This window comes from Rhododendron vialii, chromosome 6a (genome assembly GCF_030253575.1).
Source record: "Rhododendron vialii isolate Sample 1 chromosome 6a, ASM3025357v1".
NCBI classification, from domain to species: domain Eukaryota; kingdom Viridiplantae; phylum Streptophyta; class Magnoliopsida; order Ericales; family Ericaceae; genus Rhododendron; species Rhododendron vialii.
The window spans coordinates 5,680,175-5,700,122 of NC_080562.1; the positions used below are offsets into that span (position 1 = coordinate 5,680,175).

The window sequence follows — 19,948 nt, forward strand, 5'->3', positions numbered from 1 at the left end:
TGTGATGTAGTATTAAGATAAGATAAAAACAATTACGGACAGCTCAAAATTAATCAGCTCCCACTTGCAAATTTAGGGTGAGTTTGAATTAAATTAGTAATTATTTTCCAAATATTGCGACTATTACAATAACAAAACACAAGTCAAGGACAAATTTTTGGAGTGCCGAGCGAGTATCACAAGCCAAGGAGAAATTTTTTCACATTCAAGTTATCGCGTTAGCTCACATACGCGCACGCGTAACATGTGACTTAGGTCTTGGATGCTCCCCTATCCAAAAAAAAAAGATGGGTGCTCAATTCAAATTTGGTAAATCAACCGATGTTAATCCTTCCAAGTCCCACTCGTATGTACAAAGAATGAAATAAGAAACAAGAATTCCTTCTCTTATAGACTCACACACGCTCTCTCTCTCTCTCTCTCTCTCTCTCTCTCTCTCTCTCTCTCTCTCTCTCTCTCTCCCTCTCTCTCTCTCTCTCTCTCTCTCTCTCCATGTCTCTCTCTCTATATATATATATATATATACACGCGCGCGCGCGCATATGAAATAAAAGAATAGTAGTGCTCACCATGTACGGTCATGTATCCTTCCCCACCACAAAATTAATCTTTTTCTTCTCGTAATAGAAAAACGAAGAGTAGTCGATCACGATCACTGTCGAGCGGCGATGGAGGTTGGGAACTCAGCTATGGCGGTAGCGACCATGGACGTCGACGAGTTTGCGGACACAGATCGACGGCGGCCATGGACGGCAACAAGTTTGTGGATGGCGGCGAGAGAGAGAATGGTGGAGAGAGATAGGGGGGCTCCAGATGTAGAAAATATTTCTAGGGTTTCTCTCTTTATGAGTGGTTATATAGGATGAATATTTTTGTCATATGAATTATTTTATTAGGCTAGTGGACTAGAGGGGTTAAGAACTTTAGAAGTGGACTAGATGAGTTTGAAAAATGTTATAGTGGATTTATGAAAAAATTTCCCAATATTTAAATCATTAAAGGATATGTTCCTAAAATCAAGGGTTTAACTTATTTCCATACCTTACAACGATTTCATGGGCTTCCGTCGCAAAAAAAAAAAAAAAAAAAAATTTCATAGCAAATTTGTTATCATGTTTTATTCATGAAAACTTATGAATAAACTACTCAAAAAAGCATGAAAACATGATTAACATTAATAAAAAAACATGAATACAACATATTCTATTCATGAAAATACATAAATAAACATGAATACACCATGAAAAAAAAATTGAATACAAATGACTTCTTCACCGGTGGCCCAAAAACGTATTTATTCATATCGGAATACGTGAAAAAACATGAAAAAAAAAAAGACCAGTGACTACCCAATCAAAACTGGTGGCACACCGCCAACTACTCATCCCTGTCCAAGTTGCACCTCATGTCAGGCGGAGCGAACACACACCCCTCCGACGCCACAAAGCGAACGCACATCCCTCCGATGCTGTCAAACGGCATTCCGTCGCCGTGATCTCCCCTGAATATCCCGATTTTGATGTCGGCGTGATCTCCCCAGAATATTCCCGATCTTGATGTCGGCGTGATCTCGATCCCCTGAATATTCCGTCGCCGTGATCTCCCCGGAAAATAAGTTATTTTCTGGGTGGCCGTCACCATGATTTACTGATTTTCTCGTTGGGTGGCCGCTGTACGATCTCGTTGGGTGGCCAGAAATGAAAGATCGGAGCAGTGGTCTTGATGTTGGGGAGAACCAGAATGATTTCCCTTTCCAGCAGCCCCTCGGCGGAAGTTGCGTCAAGTGATTGCATGGCTCCATGGGGATGGGGGTTCAAAAAGATACTCACACAATCTTTGTATGTGTTGTGTAATAAATTCTGGCCGTCCAGATGTGTTTGGACGTTTTTATATTTAAAAAAAACTCTTTCAAGGAAAAGTTTATTTATTACAACAATGGATGAATGAAGATAGGTTGTGTTTGATGTTTGGCACAACCGTTATGCGTGTAGCATCTTTGGAGTTTTAAATGGTTTTGGAGAGGATTAGAGCATCCGCAATGTAATAATCAAAAGTGAATAATCAAAACTTATCACGTCAGCTTTTAATTATTCATTTAGAGGGTTGCTAAAGTTAGCAATATGAAGTTCCACATTGTTACTTTTGATTATTCAAATGCCCAAATTTGATTATTGATTAGGAGGTTGCTAACTTTGATTATTACAATGTGATCACTTTTTTAAGCACACATTGCTAACTTTAGCAATATTTTGATTTTAATTATTACATTGCGGATGCTCTTAGATTCTCTCCCAAATTTTTTGGGATTTAAATCAACTAATTGGACAGAAATTGCGGGACGGGACGGAAAAGTTTATGTTTTGGTCCTGTTTTCCGGTGCTGTATATACATGTATGTACATAATGTATATTAGGGGCATTGTTGGAATTAGAAAAAATACAGGATGAAAACATAAGTGCAAAAAAAGTGCCAGTTGAAAACTTACAAAAAGTTGAACTTGAGGACTATTCTTTAAGTCTCCCAAAAAACAGTTGTTTTAAACTCCTCTCGACTAGACGGATGATTAATTCAAAAATAAATCTTGAATTTCACAAAAAATTCAGGAGGGACGAACAAAAATATCATAACAAAAAAATACCAAAAATATAGCGTGAATTGTTTGGAAAACGCAGCGAAATTCTTTTGGTTGAAGTTTTTAAGCTTGTTTTCATTCAGTTTTTCTTTTTGAAAAAGAGCCATCATTATGGAAACACACACACACAAAAAAGAAGAAAAGGTTTTAATCTCCGAAGCCATGTCTGCTAAAGCTTAAATGCTAAGGTTTTTACTTTTGCTTATGCTTTAAGAACTCTAGAAGCTAGCTGAGAAACAATATTAATTAAATTTTCTCAAACATTACAAACACAATACAAATTATAATAATCATTAAGCGTGACATAATAGTATCATGTAATCCCAATGGATTGGTCTAGTGGTCATGACCTGAGATTTATGGTCTACTTCCTCTTATAAAGTCTCTCAGGTGTTCTTCATTTTTTTGGAGTTCAGTTCATACGAAGTTCTGCTTCAGCTCTAATTAAACTTCCCGCAAGTATGTAGTGAGGTTGAACTCTTAGGATTAGTCGATGTGAGCAAAACCTAGACATCTGAGTTATAAAAAAAAAAGAAGAAGCAAAAGATGAAGTAAATTAATGTGCATATCCAACTTGCTTGTCCAAAAAAAGACAAACGATTGAATGTTCGGTTTGAATTTTGAGATATATTTTTGAGAGTAATGAGTGAAAAAAGTTATAATTCTAGTATTCTATTTTGGACTGTCCATTAATAAGTGTCTATTTTATAAAGTTAGTGGGTAAAAGTTGGTATATTTTCCATTTTGTCTCTAAAAGTAAATTCCATTTTGAAAAGTTAATGAGTAAAAGTATAATGATGATATTTCCATAGAGGATAAATAGGGAAAGTGGAGGTACAAGTTGATGTGAAAGATATAATGATAATGTTTTCTTAATAAGTTGGAGTTACGAAGCGATACATTTAAAAGGAGACTGAGGAAGTAAATAGTATAAATTTATTAAAAACCGTGCATATGAATTTTGAAACCCAAAACGAATAAGCCTTCTCGTCGGGAAATAAAAGTCATGTTCAGTGATCAAGGCGATCACTTTAGCATTGGACCCTGGCGGACGTGGGCTTGCCGATCGTGTTAGATCATCAAACTAATCAAACGTTTAGCGATTGTATGATAATACTAATTGATGCATCATCAGTTAAAACAAACTAATGAGCCCCATTCCACTAAGCACTAAAAATAATTTTAGAACTCTTTTTTTATTTTTTTCTTTATTTAAATTTTTTTCTCGTTTATTAACTTTGCGCCAAAATTTCTTGACTTTCTGATTCTCCTAGATCCGGTACCCAAAAATTTCTCACATCCCAAGCCCCAAGGTTGGTAAGTACGTTATACGTATACATTTTGTTTTAAGTAAGGAAACAATCAACTCCAAATGACAACACTCGAATCCAAATTAAGGGTAAATTTCACTGACCTCCCCTGGGGTTCCTGACACAAGCACTGACCTCCCCTGAGGTTTTTAAAATTTCACTGTCCTCCCTTGCTTTTTCTGAAATTGTTAAGATTCCCCATCTGTTAATTTCTCCTGAAACGGTGTTAACTTTTTTTATAAAATGACTGGCATACCCTTGCCCTTCCATCACTAGTAAAAATAGTAAACATTTGGACGGGTTAAAAAAATGTGGTTAAAAAATTAAGTGCTCCAATTTTCAATCCGTTTGAACCAATGCGAAAATCTTATTTTTTTATTATTTTATTCTAAAGGGTTATAATTAATTTTTGACTCTAGGGCTTTTATATATAGAACAAAATGAAGAGCAGATACTTAATTATAAGAGCCATAATGACAAATATTAATTATGACCCTTTAGGATAAAATGATCATAAAAATATGATTTACGCACTTAATTTTTTAGATTGTTTATATATTAAAAAATAAGATTAAAAAATTAAATACTCCAATTTTTAATCTTTTGGAATCGGTGCGAAAATCTTATTTTTTTGATCATTTTATCCTAAAGGATCATAATTAATTTTTGGTTATAGAGCTCTCATATGAGAGCCCTAAGAGAGTAGTAGAACCAAATAAATTAAAAAAAAGAAGAAAAGGTCAAAAGTTCTGCTACTGTACCATTTGTCGTGTTGTACTTGGCTGGCTACAAGTGACTAGCGAGAGTGGCCTGAGGTATTTTGCTTAGTTGATTGCCGTGTGGGTTGGATGGGAAAATAAAACAAAGGTTCGTAACTATTACCAACAAGGGCTCAATTATATTGTTGAGCCTGTACCAAAAAGCGGTTTAAGGATATAACATGCTCTATATTAATACAGTGATTTGCAAAATCTAAAATAAGGGAATTAAAAATACAAATTTAAGAAAAAAAAAAATACAAACCTAATGCACAAGGCTCCCACCATTGCGGTGTCTAGAAAAGGGTTAGTGGAACTCCACCTTATAATATAATTATCATCTCAAATTAAAAAATATATTTAGTCATCATCGTCAAGTTTTTTTTTGGATACAATAGTCTTATTTGAAATTGGAATCTCAAATATTAGTTTCCTCAAATTTTTATGTTACTAGAACGACCAATAAATTTTATTATGGGAGAATAAAAAATCTTGACTGCATCATGGTTTGGGAAAAAAGAGGTCCACAATAACGAGAGAGGCCCAAAGGGTATTTTGGACACTTTAAAATCATAAAAACATGACATCAGCATTAATTATATATTTTGTGAAAATATTTAACAGCCATGTAACGGAAGGGGGCATCTTGATAAAGTCAGAAAAAGCAAGGGAGAGCAGTGAAATTTCAGAAACTCCAGGGGAGGTTAGTGCTTGTGTAAAAAACTTCAGGGGAGGTCAGTGAAATTTACCCCAAATTAATGACAATACTCGTATCAGTTCCCACTTGCAGATTCAGTAAGTCTACTAGTACAGCAAAATTGTACAGATTTTGCGGACAGCTTTGTTGTGGGGCCTGCTATGGGTCTTGCATAAATGATCCGAGTCGTTCATTAACTGTAAAAAAAATTTCTAAGGATCATGTGAAAAATCAGTTCAATCTAATACTTATAGATATTCAATCCAATCATATAATGTTTCATTTTCTTGGAATCTAAATCAAAAATTAAATGATTAGATCAAGCATCTATAAGTATCGGATTGAGATGATTTTTTGCAGGGGCCCTTAAAAAAATATTTTACATTTAATAAACGACTTGGATCATTTATGTGAGACCCGTAGCGGGCCCACAACAAATCTGTACACAAAATCTGTAAGATTTTGCTGTACTAGTAGACTTATACAGAGGTCACGGGAAGTGTACGTCTACGATGGTCACGACTCACGGGACGTCTGCGTTATAGTAGTATTAAGATAAAAGCAATTACAGACAGCTCATATCAGTTCCCACTTGCAGATTTAGCTTCCGTTCCTCTAAAGTTAATTTTAAAATACTTACTTTTTGTTTTACGAGACAGATCATTCTCTACAATATATCACTTTTAATTCAAAAAAATAAGTACTTATTTAAAAAATAAATAAATATTTTTCTTAGCGAAACGAGCCATAGGGTGAGTTTGAATTAAATTAGTAGTTATTATTTTCCAAATATTGCGACTATGACAATAACCAAACACAAGTCAAGAAACGTGGATGATGACTAATTCTAGATTAATTCTATGGCTTGAAGACATGTTTGTGTGACCTATTCCACAGCCTAACCCTCTCGTCATCTCTTATCTTATGTAAACAATTGTTTCCTCACGTAAGTAGATACTTGTGTTGCCATGAGTTAATTAGGAGAATATTTTATGTGCAAGAGTCTAAGGGGCTGTTTGGACCGTAGACGATTTCATAGGAAAATTTACGTGCAAGAGTCTAAATGGCTGTTTAGTCACATAATCCTTTGATAGGCCCTCTGCTCCCGTTTTCAATTCTTGCTCTCACAATATTTTTTTTTGTACTTTGGAATACTTAAAAAAAAAAACGTTTTCACATTCAAGTAATTACCGTTTTCGCTCAAGTACATGCACGCGTAGTATGTGACTTAGGTCCGCGCCCCCACCATGATTCTATGGTTCCACAGCATCTCTGAACTTTCTGATTTTGAAAATTTATTTTCCAATTTTCTTGGTAAAGAAAGAATGATGAATTAATTACGTACGTAATTAATTAAGTACTAGGTCTATAAATAGGAAACCTAGCTAGGCAGCGGGAAAATCAAAACAACAATTAATCTGAAAGAAAGCTTAAACACAGTTGCTCGATCTTTTCCTTAATTAGCAGACTAGACACAGCTATTATATAGTATAATTCTATTATTAAGGCATTTAGAAATGGAGAGAGTAGTGCTGGGTTCAACTTCTTCATCTGTTGTTAAAATTCAGCCACCAACTTATGGAAACTTGGTGACAGTTCTGAGCATCGATGGAGGTGGTATTAGAGGAATCATTCCTGCGACTATCCTTGCATACCTTGAATCCCAACTTCAGGTATGTACTTACTACTTAAGTTTTAGAGAGAGAGAGAGAGAGAGAGAGAGAGAGAGAGAGAGAGTAATTTGGCTCAACTTTGGGATACAATATTTTTACTTTTTCATTGCTATTTCGGAATGGGTTCGGATTCTCTATAGTCTGAAATCCAAATTTTGAACTAGACGAGATAGTTGATCATTTAATGCTGCAATAAATGGTGTGGATTTGTTCATATTTTGACTGTCCGTCAAGTCCAAAAGGACCGAAGAGAATCCAATTGCTTTGGGAATTAACATTTTTATCAGAAATTTGCAATTCTAGAATAAATAGCATCGGATTATTCCCTCGGTCCTATATATATTGCTGGTTTAATTGAAAATGCAATGAGTGCACCGTGCACGTCCCTTAATGATATTTGGCTATTTGCTTACCCTTCAATATCTCAACATGTAAAATCATTTTTAATTATTTAAGAGGCTAGCTAGTTTATTTATAATCTAAACACTTTTTCTTTGATTCTTAAAGGAGAAATCCTCCGTTGAGACATATCCCTTTTTTTTTTTTTTGGAATGAATCATTTTGTTACAAAAATACTACTAATGATGTGGAATTATATTAATCAAAATAATGCAACCTTTTGAACAATTAGGAGTTGGATGGAGAACATGCAAGACTTGCTGATTACTTTGATGTAATTGCGGGAACAAGCACCGGTGGTCTTGTGACAGCCATGTTAACTGCTCCAAATGAAATCAACCGCCCTCTCTTTGCCGCGAAAGACATCAAACAATTTTACATGGAGCACAGCCCCATGATCTTCCCGCAGAAAGGGTACTGTTTTTGCGTCGTTTATTTTTCGCCTATTTGGAAAAAAATAATTCTCTGCTAAGGAGCATATTTTTTGTATAAATGGCAGGGGTGTATTTGGATCGATACTAAGATTGTTGAAGGTAATAATGGGACCAAAATATAATGGAAAATACCTTCATGGGATTATAAGGGAGAAGCTCGGAGAGACTCGGTTGCATCAAACCTTAACAAATGTGGTCATTCCAACGTTTGATATCAAGCATTTGCAGCCAACCATATTTTCCACCTATGAGGTCTCTCTCTCTCTCTCTCTCTCTCTCTCTCTCTCTCTCTTCTTGCTAGGAGCGCTAGTGCTTGGTGTGGTGATTGATATCCTTTGTGTTTGCCACGTACACCTCTTAATTTGCTGTTTAGCAATACCACTTTTTCATCTATTTTGGAGTAGGCTAGACATCTATCGAGAGAAATAAATGGACTAGATTGATCTAGTTTCGGCCCGTCTTGGGCCCTTTTCAGATTTGCGTCAATGATCTTAACCGCTCACTTTTAGAACACGTCGTGAACGTATATCACGCCAAAAGTAAAGTTGATTGGATACTGTTTGATACGGAGTATTATTTTAGAACACATTTATCTTGCCCGAGAGAGAGAGAGAGAGAGAGAGAGAGAGAGAGAGAGAGAGAGAGAGAGAGAGAGAGAGTGTGATTGAAATCCACTAAATCCATGTATCTTAAAACAAATTAATTTCGAAATCATCTCAAACACTATGCGATCAACTTAATTTTTAGCGTAGTATATGTTCTCGACATGTTCAAAAGTAAAATGGTTTGGATCATTGACTCGGGCCCAAAATGCGCCGAAACTCAACCGCCCAGTCCATGTATTGGACCTGAGAGAATCCAGTTCCTAGTACATAGTATGGTTGTATAAATTAAGAGCTTTTTCTTCACCTAATTAAACATTTTTTTTTGGTTCTCAAATTGATCGGAGTCTTGAGATTGACCAGAAATATTGATTTTTCTTAATTGGTCTTGATTTTTGACTGTGAAACATGTAATTCAAGGGCAAAGTCTACGTGAATATAAAAACCTTGGAATCTTATTAATTAAAAAATAGTTCGATCGAAGTTTTTTTATTTTATTTTATTTTATATTATTATTACATACAAGACCAAGACCCGTTCCATTGTAAGAAAAGACAAGGAAATTATGAATATATATATATATATATATATATATATATATATATATACGAGTTAGGTTCCGGTGAGGGATCCCTCATTTTATTAAAATGCGGGACTCCCCTTCCCGATTGAATTTCGATGATCCGAGCGGCTCAAAGTGATCAGAACGTGATTTTAAGGGTCCCCTAACGGAAATCAGCAAAAAAAATGACCGGGAAGAGCTTCATCCGAGCAGTTTTTATTGAATGGTTCAAAAAAAACTGCTCGGATAACGCCCTTCCCGATCATTTTTTTTGCTGCCTTAAAATTACGTTCTGCACACATTGAACGGTTCGGATTTTCAAAATTTGATCGGAAAATGAAAGTCCCTCATTTTAACAAAATGAGAGATCCCTCACTTGAAAATTCATCTCTATATATATATACACACACCTTTCTTGTATTTTTCCATGGGTAGGAGTAATCTTTTTTCTTTTTCCGAAAAGTTAAAATTTCATTGAAAGTACAAGACCACGGGTCACACAATACCACAGAGAAAACAACAAAACAAATTAACCACAAGGCAATCCTTTACTATACCAAGAGATCGAGACTACACAAAACAAAATCAAGAAACCGAAATCTGCAGCACTTGTCTAAGTCCCTGTAGCTGGAGCTAGCAACTGTAAGAACTGTTCCAAGAACAGATGCAGGACCTCGTGAAAAACTTATTCCCGGAGCTCCGTGAATAAATTTTTACAAAAGTTGTTAACGTTGCTTTGAACAGGGGAGGGGGGTAACATTGTAACCCATCTCTCTTAGGAACTTGATCGCGGTAGGCTTTGTATTTCTCCCTATCGAAGTTCTCCGGTTCCCAAGCCCTAACTGTCAAGATATATTTTAATCTCTCCCTAATTGTCACGATCGATATATTTTTCCTCTCTTGCTCTCACCAATTGCGAATCTCTCACACACTTCCAAAAAAAAACCTAATATTCCATTGATATTTATAAGTTTGGAGAGATCCCCTTTTCTATTCGGACTAGGAAACACACAAAGAAGGAAACTCTTCCAACTAGGATATACCGCTTTAAAGTATGGAACCCTTTTAACTTGTCATAGGATTTGATTCTTTAACTAAAACTTGAATATATCATAACTACACGCGAATAATTATCAAGCACTCCCTCGATAAATTATCGTGGGTGAAACCCATCAACCTCATCATTGATTCTGTGCGTAAAATACGTTTACACCTGGTAGGTCCTATTTTTAGTTGTTATCATATTACCCCGTAACGTCCATCCGGTTTTTTTTTTTTATTCGACGGTCGAGGGGGTCCGGGCCAACTCATCCGCACCTCTATTATTTTCCCATCAGGCCCGGTCAAAGCCAGACTATCCATCCACGTGCCAGACTAGGAGATTCGCAAGAAATTACTTTCTTGTAACATGACCAGAAGAATTGAACCCTGGTCAATTATGTAGGAGCAAAACCACCGACTAACTGGACAAAATTACGGGGTTCTAATTATCTAAAGGGCTGGCAAAGTTAACACAAGTAATAGCTAGGTAATTATTGTGATGTATTTCCAACCTTGTGCAGGTGAAGAAATCACCGGATCATTTGGATGCTCGATTATATGATATATGTATCAGCACATCTGCAGCCCCAACTTATCTTCCAGCCCATCAATTCAGCAACCAAGATGGTGAAGGAAACATTCGAGAATTCAATCTAATTGATGGCGGCGTTGCTGCAAATAATCCGGTATATATATATATACACACACACACAACCATTGTCAAAAACTGAATAGGAATCGCGATATTTTGTTTCTTACAATCTATATAATAAAACAGCTTAGTATTTGAATCTTATGTACATAAATCTAACGGTCCCTCATAAATCCTACGGCTGAGAAGAGTCCTAGGGCTGGAAAATCCTATTTCCAATCTTCTTTAATCTTTCATATTCCAACTCTCTTTTGTTTTGAAAAGATAGAAAGCAATAAAATTTCATTGCCAAAAAAAAATCCGAATTTTGAAATAAGAAAGGAAAGTAACTTTTGAAAACTTTGCACTGTCTCTCTCTGAAGTAAGGCAAAATCTTTTCTAACTTTTTATTTATTTATCTCAACTCTCTTTTGTTATGGAAAGATAAATAGTAATAAAATTTCATGTATAAAATTAGTGCAAGACACACTGTAAACTAAACAAAAGGGTAAGAAATATTTTTGTTTATTGGTTGATTAATTTCAATTTTTTTCGGGTGTGTGTATTTTTTTGTAAACTAAACAAAAGGGTAAGAAAAAAAATCTGTTTGAAAATCAGTTTCGTTGGTGGGGTAGTAAATGCGTTGCTCCGTGCTTTCAGGCACGGACAAACTCTAGTAAATATATAATCACTGTCGGACCAAAGAGTCGATAAGTTCAGGTGATAGTACTATTCTACTCTTAAGAATATATATGTTCACAAAAAATTAGGAAGTTTTTTTTCCGTAATATTTATTTAATGTTCCCCATTTCCGACATTAATTAAAATCCTGCATCGGTCTCTGTCTATAGTGAAGAATTGAACTAATAAACTTTGATGCCATGGTTTATATTTCCAGGCTTTGGTAGCCATAAGCCAAGTAACAAAGCAGATCTTCAGTGAAAATCCGGAATTCTTCCCAATTAAACCCATGGATTATGGACGATTTCTGGTCATTTCATTAGGCACTGGCTCGCCAAAGGTGGAAGAAAAATACAGTGCTAAAATGGCAGCCAAATGGGGTGTTTTGGGTTGGTTACTCCATGGGGGTTCCACTCCTTTAGTTGAGGTTTTCACTCAAGCAAGTGCTGATATGGTTGATTTTCATATCTCGGTTGTTTTCCAAGGTCTTCAATCCGAAGATAATTACCTCCGCATACAAGTAAGTCGATCATTTGTTTCTGATGATCAAGCGATACGAACCATTAACTTTGCTTCACTCATCGAGTTTGTGTAAATACCAAATATCATACTGATTAGCCATCAGTATGCAAACATGAACGGAACATGTTTTTTCTTGAAAATAAAGGCCTTTATTAATTTTCTTTCAACTTATATATGTGTTTGTTTTTATTTTCTCATCTACAAAAGCCAAGAAAATATTAACTTTGATATGAAAAATTTTAAAAAAAAATAGTAAAGATGAAATAATACAAGTACAAAAGAAGTTAAGACCATTCAGATTAGACTTATTTTTGATTAATTATTTGATTAACCATGCTTAAACTTTCCTATGAAGCTTATCAGTGTAACATTATTACCAGGAAGATACATTAACTGGGACGGATGCTTCTGTTGATGTTTCCACGAGGAAGAATTTGAACAAACTTGTTGAAATTGGGGAAAGCTTGTTGAAGAAGCCAGTTTCGAGGGTAAATTTGGAAACGGGACTTGCCGAGCCAATTGAAAATGGTGGCACAAATGAAGATGCTTTGAAAAAGTATAGAAGAAATTTTTAAAAAAATTTAAAAATTATATAAATTATCTAATTAATTCAAATTCTTATATGGGGAAAATTACTGATCATCATAAATGATTTACCTTGTAGGTTTGCTAGATTACTGTCGGAAGAAAGGAGGCTTCGAGAGTTAAAATCGCCCCACACAAATAAAGTATGAGGACGAACACAAAATAAATAAATAAAGTATGAACAGGACGATCAGAAAATAAATATATAATGAGAATAATCTTGATTGTATTTTTCAGAAGAATTGTAGCAGTCCTTCAAGCTTTGTTCGTTTGGAGTCTCAAAATTTTTGGGCACGGTTTCAATAAATTTTCTTTATCTATCTCTCTTCACTCAATTATTCTGCATATGATATCAAGTTATCAACATATGATTGTTTTATTGTTTCCCAATAATTAATTTTCACCTGCATGTAATAAGCGCCAGACTAATTGGTCATTGATTACTAATCCCTCCATCTATTTTTAAGTGTCCTGCTTCGTAACTTCAAATTATTAAAAAGACATCATCATTATGCCTTTCACATCAACTTTTTTCTCCACTTTCCCTACTTACTCCTCATCATTACACTTTTACGCACTAACTTTTCAAAATAGAATCTACTTTTCGGAACAAAATAGACAATACACCAATTTTTACCCACTAACTTTACAAAATGGACATTTATTAAGGGACAACCCAAAATGAAATACTGGACTTTAAATAAGGGACGGAGGGAGTAGATTTTAGGATCGAGAACACTCATATAAAGTTTTTTTTTTTTATCGGCAACAAGATTTTATTGAACTCGACAAAGGGTACATCGAGGATGCCAAGCTCTAGATGCAAGGAAAATTTGGATCATAGAGTAGGCCAAGAAGAAGAAAATTACATTCAACAGAATTGAAAGGAACCATATCGGAAATGGATCTATCCAGAACCAAAACATAAACTTCCACTGCTCCAAAAGACTACAGAAGTCATTCCATGACATCTTGCACAACCAGCCATACAAGCTTCATAACTCTTAGGAAGAGGATTAACTCCATAGCATCCACAAGCCAGCCATCAAAGAAGCCCAGAAAATTCTTCAACAGGTTTCATTAGCCACCTAAAGCAGCCCTAATACATCAGCATCACAGCACTACTAGCGTCTTGCCGGTTCGATGAACGGGAATGGAAAAAAAATCTGTGAGAACCAATTTTCTCAGTAAAAAATTGGAAAAATTCCACAACAATAAAAAATAAAAAGCAAAAAGAAGATAGTATCATGCAAAATATAGTATTTGATGTGTCTTTTTTTTTTTTACTTTGGAATATGTATTTGGAGAATAAATTCTTTACACCACCAGTGTAAACATTTGTTTCTTTCAAATCAATTATATTGAGACATGTGTCAAAATAGTGGTCCCAATTAATAAAATATGGCGACGTGGCGCAATGCAACTAATTTGGAGGAAATAAATGTTTACACCGGCAGTATAAAGAATTTATTCTCATGTATTTGACGTGTTATTGATTGAACTTAGTTTTCATTTCAAACAAAATAAACTATATATTGTACATTTCGTAAAAATGTTGAATAATGAATAAAAAGATGAAAAACTGAGAAAAATTCATTTAGAAGAGAGAATTAATAAGGAGAGAGCTTGTTTTATTTTAGGTAACTATATTTTTATAATATATAATATAGGAGTATAAATAGACTAGTGTTTGTCCGTACCTACGATACTATGCACCCCGGTAGTACCGTAGACACAAACATTTTTGTAATATATATTTGTAAGAGTGTAAGTGTTTTCTTAAGAGAGTTGGAGAGTGATAAACACCCAATATTGTAGATATTTGGTGCGCCTAGTCCCGTTTAATGTCATTTGCTTTATGTTTATTTGCCGTTTTAAGTGATTTTGCGCGTAAGATTTCTCGTTGAGCGTTTTAGGTAATACGCGTATAAGAGGCCTTATTTTGAAGCCTCGTACAACCCTTGAGGGAATCCGAGTGGTGAGGCCTTGAAGAATACAACCATCGGGCTTTGGAATGATCAAACAGAAGGTTGGCGAGTGCCAAGGGGCCGTCGGGTGGCAAGACAAGGTTTGGGGAACTTGATCTGCCAGGAAGATTGCTCGGTATCGATACGGCTCCTGGAGTATCAATACTTCATTAAAACAGAGAGTTTTGAAAGCTTCACCGTATCGATACGGCTCCTGGAGTATCGATACGGTTTTCAACATATCGATACAGTCCTTCTATGGGGAAACTTGGATTGCAGAGGAAAACTGCTCGGTATCGATACGCTTATGGAGTATCGATACGGGATACTCACCGACCTACTTTTTGACAGATTTTAACTTTCCATTTATAACTTGGTTCCACTTTTTGGATATTTTGAGAAGAGAGAGTGCCATTTTGTATAAATAGCTCATTCTCTCTCCCTCTTTATCTATCTAGCATATTATTAACTTAAGTTTTTCTCCATTAAAGCTCCTTTCAAGCTTTTAGGTCATTTTTTTCAAGAACTTTGGTAAGTTTAAGTAATTTGTTAAATTTTATGCTTTCTTTTGTGCTTTAGCTATGTGTAAATAGTCGTTTGGGTGAGTCTCGGGGTAATCTTTTCCGAGAACTTAGGTGGTTATTTGGTTATCAAACCCTCGGGCTTAAAATCATAGTTTTCGGAATTAAGCTAACCTAACCATTTTGGTCTAAGCAAAGGGGTGTTAACTCCATAGTACATTGTTTTGTCAAGCAGTCTTGGCAAGTGACGTACCGAGGGCTCGTGGCCTCCTACGTGTTAAATACATTAGCAAAAATAGGTTGGATTAATTCTTTTTAATCACATCTTTTGATAAATGTAATCGTTAAAGTTAAATCTTCCGGGTGTAGGCACGCGATCATGACTCTCGCTTAAGATATATTGAGAACCGGTAATGGCCTTTGTCAAGGGATAGACGATCCCTAGACTTGCCTCTTTAAGTTCATTAAAGTTTCATTTCTAGTCTTTTCATTATCATTTCCACCGTTAAGAGCAAAACCAAGTTGGCCGTCTTAAACGCCAAAATCCAACACTTACAAACCTATAATCCAATTAAGCTATTTTCGAATCTCTGTGGTACAATCCCAGTCTTACCGCTTTATTATGCTACCGACGATCTAGCCCTACACTTCGGGTATTTCAACCTTATTTGAAGGCGAGGTTCGGAGCTTAAGCAGAGAGCACACATCAGTCATTAGATCAAATGAATCTCAGCTTTTTTTTCAACTTATATTTGTGTGGTCCCCACACCCTTGTATTTTATTAGATAGACTAGTACTTGCTCGTGCCTACGGCACTACACACCCCGGAGTGCGTAGGCACAGGTATTTTTGTAATATATTTTTGTTTTTTTATGTACGCCAAAAGCCGAGCAGTGGGTAAAAAGAGCCGATGACATTTTTCTAATATATTTGCAAGAATGTGGGTGTTTTCTTAGGAGAGTTGAAGAACACACATCAACCATTAGATCAAATGAATCTCAGTCTTTCTTTCAACTTGTGTTTGTGTGGTCCCCACACCCTTGTGTTTTATTAGGTAGATAGATAGATAGATAGATAGATTTCACTTGATTTATAGAATAATGATGATATTCTATAAGAATTCTCATATCCCAACTTACAAAAGTTCGTTCTCAAATCTTTTATTCACAAAATTATAATGGGCATTTTAACAATAGTTGTGGGTACCGAATTTTAGATCTTTCGATTCTGCTCCAGATTTTAGATTTCAAATTTTAGTAGAGGGTGAGAAACTTGTTTGTTACGGCTGCAAGATTATGAGAATTTCATTCCTTTTTTGAGAATTTGTATTGCAAAATCTCAAAAGCTATTCAAGCCCAACTTTAAAATTTCGATAATTTTATTCCTTTTTTAGATTTTCAGAATTTATAAAATTCGAGAATCCGTTATCTTGAATTTTTGATAAACACTCAAAACTGATTTTGAAAAGTTAAAAAAAAAACTCCCAAACACGCACAATGACTCGAAAAAGAAATTCATTATTGGACAGTTTGTTGCAATTATGTTTTGTTTGGGATTTCTGTATTGAAATTGTTGTGCTTATGGCAATTATTGTTCTTTCCTTTTTTAGCTTTTCAGAATTTATAAAATCCGAGAATCTGTTATCTAGAATTTTTGACAAACACTCAAAACTGATTTTGAAAAGTAAAAAAAAAAAAAAATTCTCAAACGCGCACAATGACTCGAAAAAGAAATTTATTATTGGACAGTTTGTTGCAATTATGCTTTGTTTGGGATTTCTGTATTGAAATTGTTGTGCTTATGGCAATTATTGTTCTTCCGTTTGGAATATGCGGCACAACAAAACAAACAGAAGTAGGTCAAACTGTTTATTGTCGTCGCTGCTACCTATATCATAAATTTAGAGATCTTTAATTTGTTTAACTCCAAGAACCAACGTTCTGTCTCATTTACAACATCTCCAAGGGAGGTAGCAAAATTAAAACCAAATTACATTTGACAAATTAACCACGTAAGCATAACACTTTGCAAGGGCGAAAGCAAACTTGATACACTATTTGGGTGAGAGAGAGAGAGAGAGAGAGAGAGAGAGAGAGAGAGAGAGAGAGAGAGAGAGAGAGAGAGAGAGAGAGAGAGAGAGAGAGAGCACTATCCAAATTGCCACCTCATCAAATAATTATTGATGAATTGTTGATTTTTTGGGCAAGGTGGATCCTTTAAAGTTTAAAAAGTGATAAAAAATTAAAATCTGAATAGTTCCTTTAGAATGCATAACTTATCCAACTTGCCGTTTGGGTTACCAAATTAAATACATATTTGATGCAAAATTTTGTTAATTCCCTTAGAAATGCTTCTAGAAGTAGATTAACGCAGTCCCATCTTTTGTCTTACGTTGCTTTCTTGGCTTATTGTGCGGTCTTTAGCAAATCCCGTAGCACAATATTTTGATGTCGGGTTCGGATATTTCTCTCCAGCCCAATTTTTAGGTTAGATGGAACAGTTTAAATTTGAACCAAATATTAGTATAATTAATGGTTTGGATTTGCTCTAATACGCTTAACAATTTTTTTTTTCAGCAATAAAATTTAAACTTGATAAGGGTACATCAAATAGGGGGAGAGGAAAGGGGAAATTCAACCAAAGGTTGGAGAAATACCTGATAGGAACAAAGCCAAAAAAACACCTAATTAAGGGACAAGCCCAAAACATCTAAAGGAATGAAGCCCAAAAAAATGGGCCAAGTTATGGGCCGGAGGGCTATCAAAAAAAGTTTGGGCCGGAGATGATTCAATTTCTTTTGTATTTTAGTGACGGGAAATAACAAGTCGGTCCCATTTTTTTAGTGGGTTCCATGCCAACCCTTTTTTTGTCAATGTTATCCTGTCAAGACCATTTTTAAAGATGTTTATACTATTTTGCCCTTGGTCACTTTTTACACTCCCAAGAATTCACACTTCTCTGAAGATTTCACACCCCCAAGAATTCTTGGTGAGTTTGGTATTTTTTTCTTTTTTTTTTTGGTCAAACAGAAATATTATAAAAACACTAGCGAAACCGAGTCATATTACAAGGAACATATTACAAACCATCCTAAATAGGATAAGCAAGAACCAACTATGTTCTAAATGGCGAACCCCCATGGCATCCGCAAGGGCAAATTTCATCGCCGCAAACGGAATAGCCTTAGTGATAAACAAATCTTCATCTCTTTGTTGTGACCCCAGATGAGCAAGGCAATCTGCAACGTGGTTAGCTTGTCGGAAAATATGAGTAATGGTAGCATTAGTCCTGCCCGCAATTTTCCTTGTTTCCTCAACTATATAGCTATGCGCATGGTCCAAAGGGGTGCCTTCGTTACATAGTTTCACAGCAACACTTGAGTCTGACTCAAAAATGACATTCAGCAACCTTTTCTCTAGCATGATGGAAAGGCCTCTGTAGATTGCCCATATTTCCACCTCTAAACTGGAAGATTAGTTGGCTTTCCCAAAGTAACCAAAGATCAAGCTGCCCTTGTGGTCTCTAAAAGTCCCTCCAATCCCCGCTTTGTTGTTGGACTCGTAGAAGCAACCATTTGTGTTTAATTAGCTTGATACCACTTGTAGAGGGAAAACTCCAAAAAATTAAACGCTTTGAAAACTTCATCTTTAGTAAACTGTTTTTTTATTTTATCGTTTTTTACTTTCTAGACTATTCTGTCGAGATAGATGATAAATGGAAAAAAAATATAACGTGAATCTAACAAAAATTTAGAAAAAACGAATAAAAATACCAAAAACCAAAAACGCGAAAAATCTAGGGAGAATGACACCTAAATATATTGCCCTTAAGAAAGAAAGAAAGAAAAATAGAGTTCAAACCCAAAATTTGGAACAGATGGTGATCTCTGTCATCAATTTATCTCTATAATGTTGAGACAGACTGGCCCGTCACTATAAATTGGAGTGTACGTTAAAAAAAGCGTTGAAATGTTCCATTACATTCGAAAATGACCTACGACCTCACCTATACAGCTGGTGTATAATGCAGCTGGTCCAATTAATCAAAACACATGGTCCAATTAATGCAGCTGGTCCCCCATCAAGCATTGTCTTCTCTCTTAAATCAATTTTTTTTATAATTAATTAGTATAGACTATGTCTAATTCACATATTAATTTTAATTTGCGGTAGGTTACCAATTGGCGATGGACTGGCATATGGCGTAGATCTGAGAAGTGTGACCACTGCCATTGATGCAGATGTGCATTTCGACACTGGAGAAGCACCTGCGGACGAGGAGGAGGATCGGCTAGTAGGCCTTGTACCAGAGGATCTCCGGCTCGAAGCTCGATCAGGCAGCCGTTGATCTTATCAACGCTCGCGTTTGCAGTAGGTTACGAGGTGGTGGTGGAGGGAATGAGGATATTTTGGGTAGGTCACTTGAAACGGGGCTTAGGCGGAAGGGGTGTGACGAGGTGTGGGGCTAGACGGGTGTGTAGTTTTTTGGCTCTTTTTTTGAATTCTCGGCCTCCATGGTCTGGACCAAGATCTTGGTGGTCCGAACCAGCGCTTGTATGCGTTTTCTAGAGCGATCTGTTTTTCCTATTCGGACCAGCGCATACCGTGGTCCGGACCACAACGACAAGGCAACGCATTCTAGAATCTCCGTTCGGACCACGGTATGCGGTGGTCCGGACCAGCGTGCGCGTTTCAGCCGATTTTGGTTTTATTTTGGACTTTCTAAAGATTGATTTTGAAGTTTTCTTTTTGTTTTTGGACTCTATATGCAAAGAAAACATAATCTGGCAAGGATTCTGGCTTTAGAAAGCAATCTGTGACTATAAATATAGTATTGCTTTCTCATTAGGGTTTGGACTTTTTGAGTGAATCCCTCTGAAAGGCCCTTAGGGGGCCTCATTTGTAGAACCTTACTGTTCATCTGTTCGATCTTC

General features: G+C 35.8%; 1 protein-coding gene across 1 annotated transcript; it reads left to right on the plus strand.

Annotated features, from left to right (window-relative positions):
* Positions 1-6,819: 6,819 nt before the first annotated feature.
* Positions 6,820-12,768, plus strand: LOC131331175 (patatin-like protein 2). The gene is made up of 7 exons (XM_058365054.1): positions 6,820-7,070; positions 7,702-7,883; positions 7,969-8,155; positions 10,630-10,794; positions 11,638-11,940; positions 12,323-12,498; positions 12,607-12,768. The coding sequence occupies exons 1-7, from the start codon at positions 6,915-6,917 to the stop codon at positions 12,674-12,676; spliced, it is 1,239 nt and encodes a 412-aa protein (XP_058221037.1). The 5' UTR covers positions 6,820-6,914; the 3' UTR covers positions 12,677-12,768.
* Positions 12,769-19,948: the final 7,180 nt, after the last annotated feature.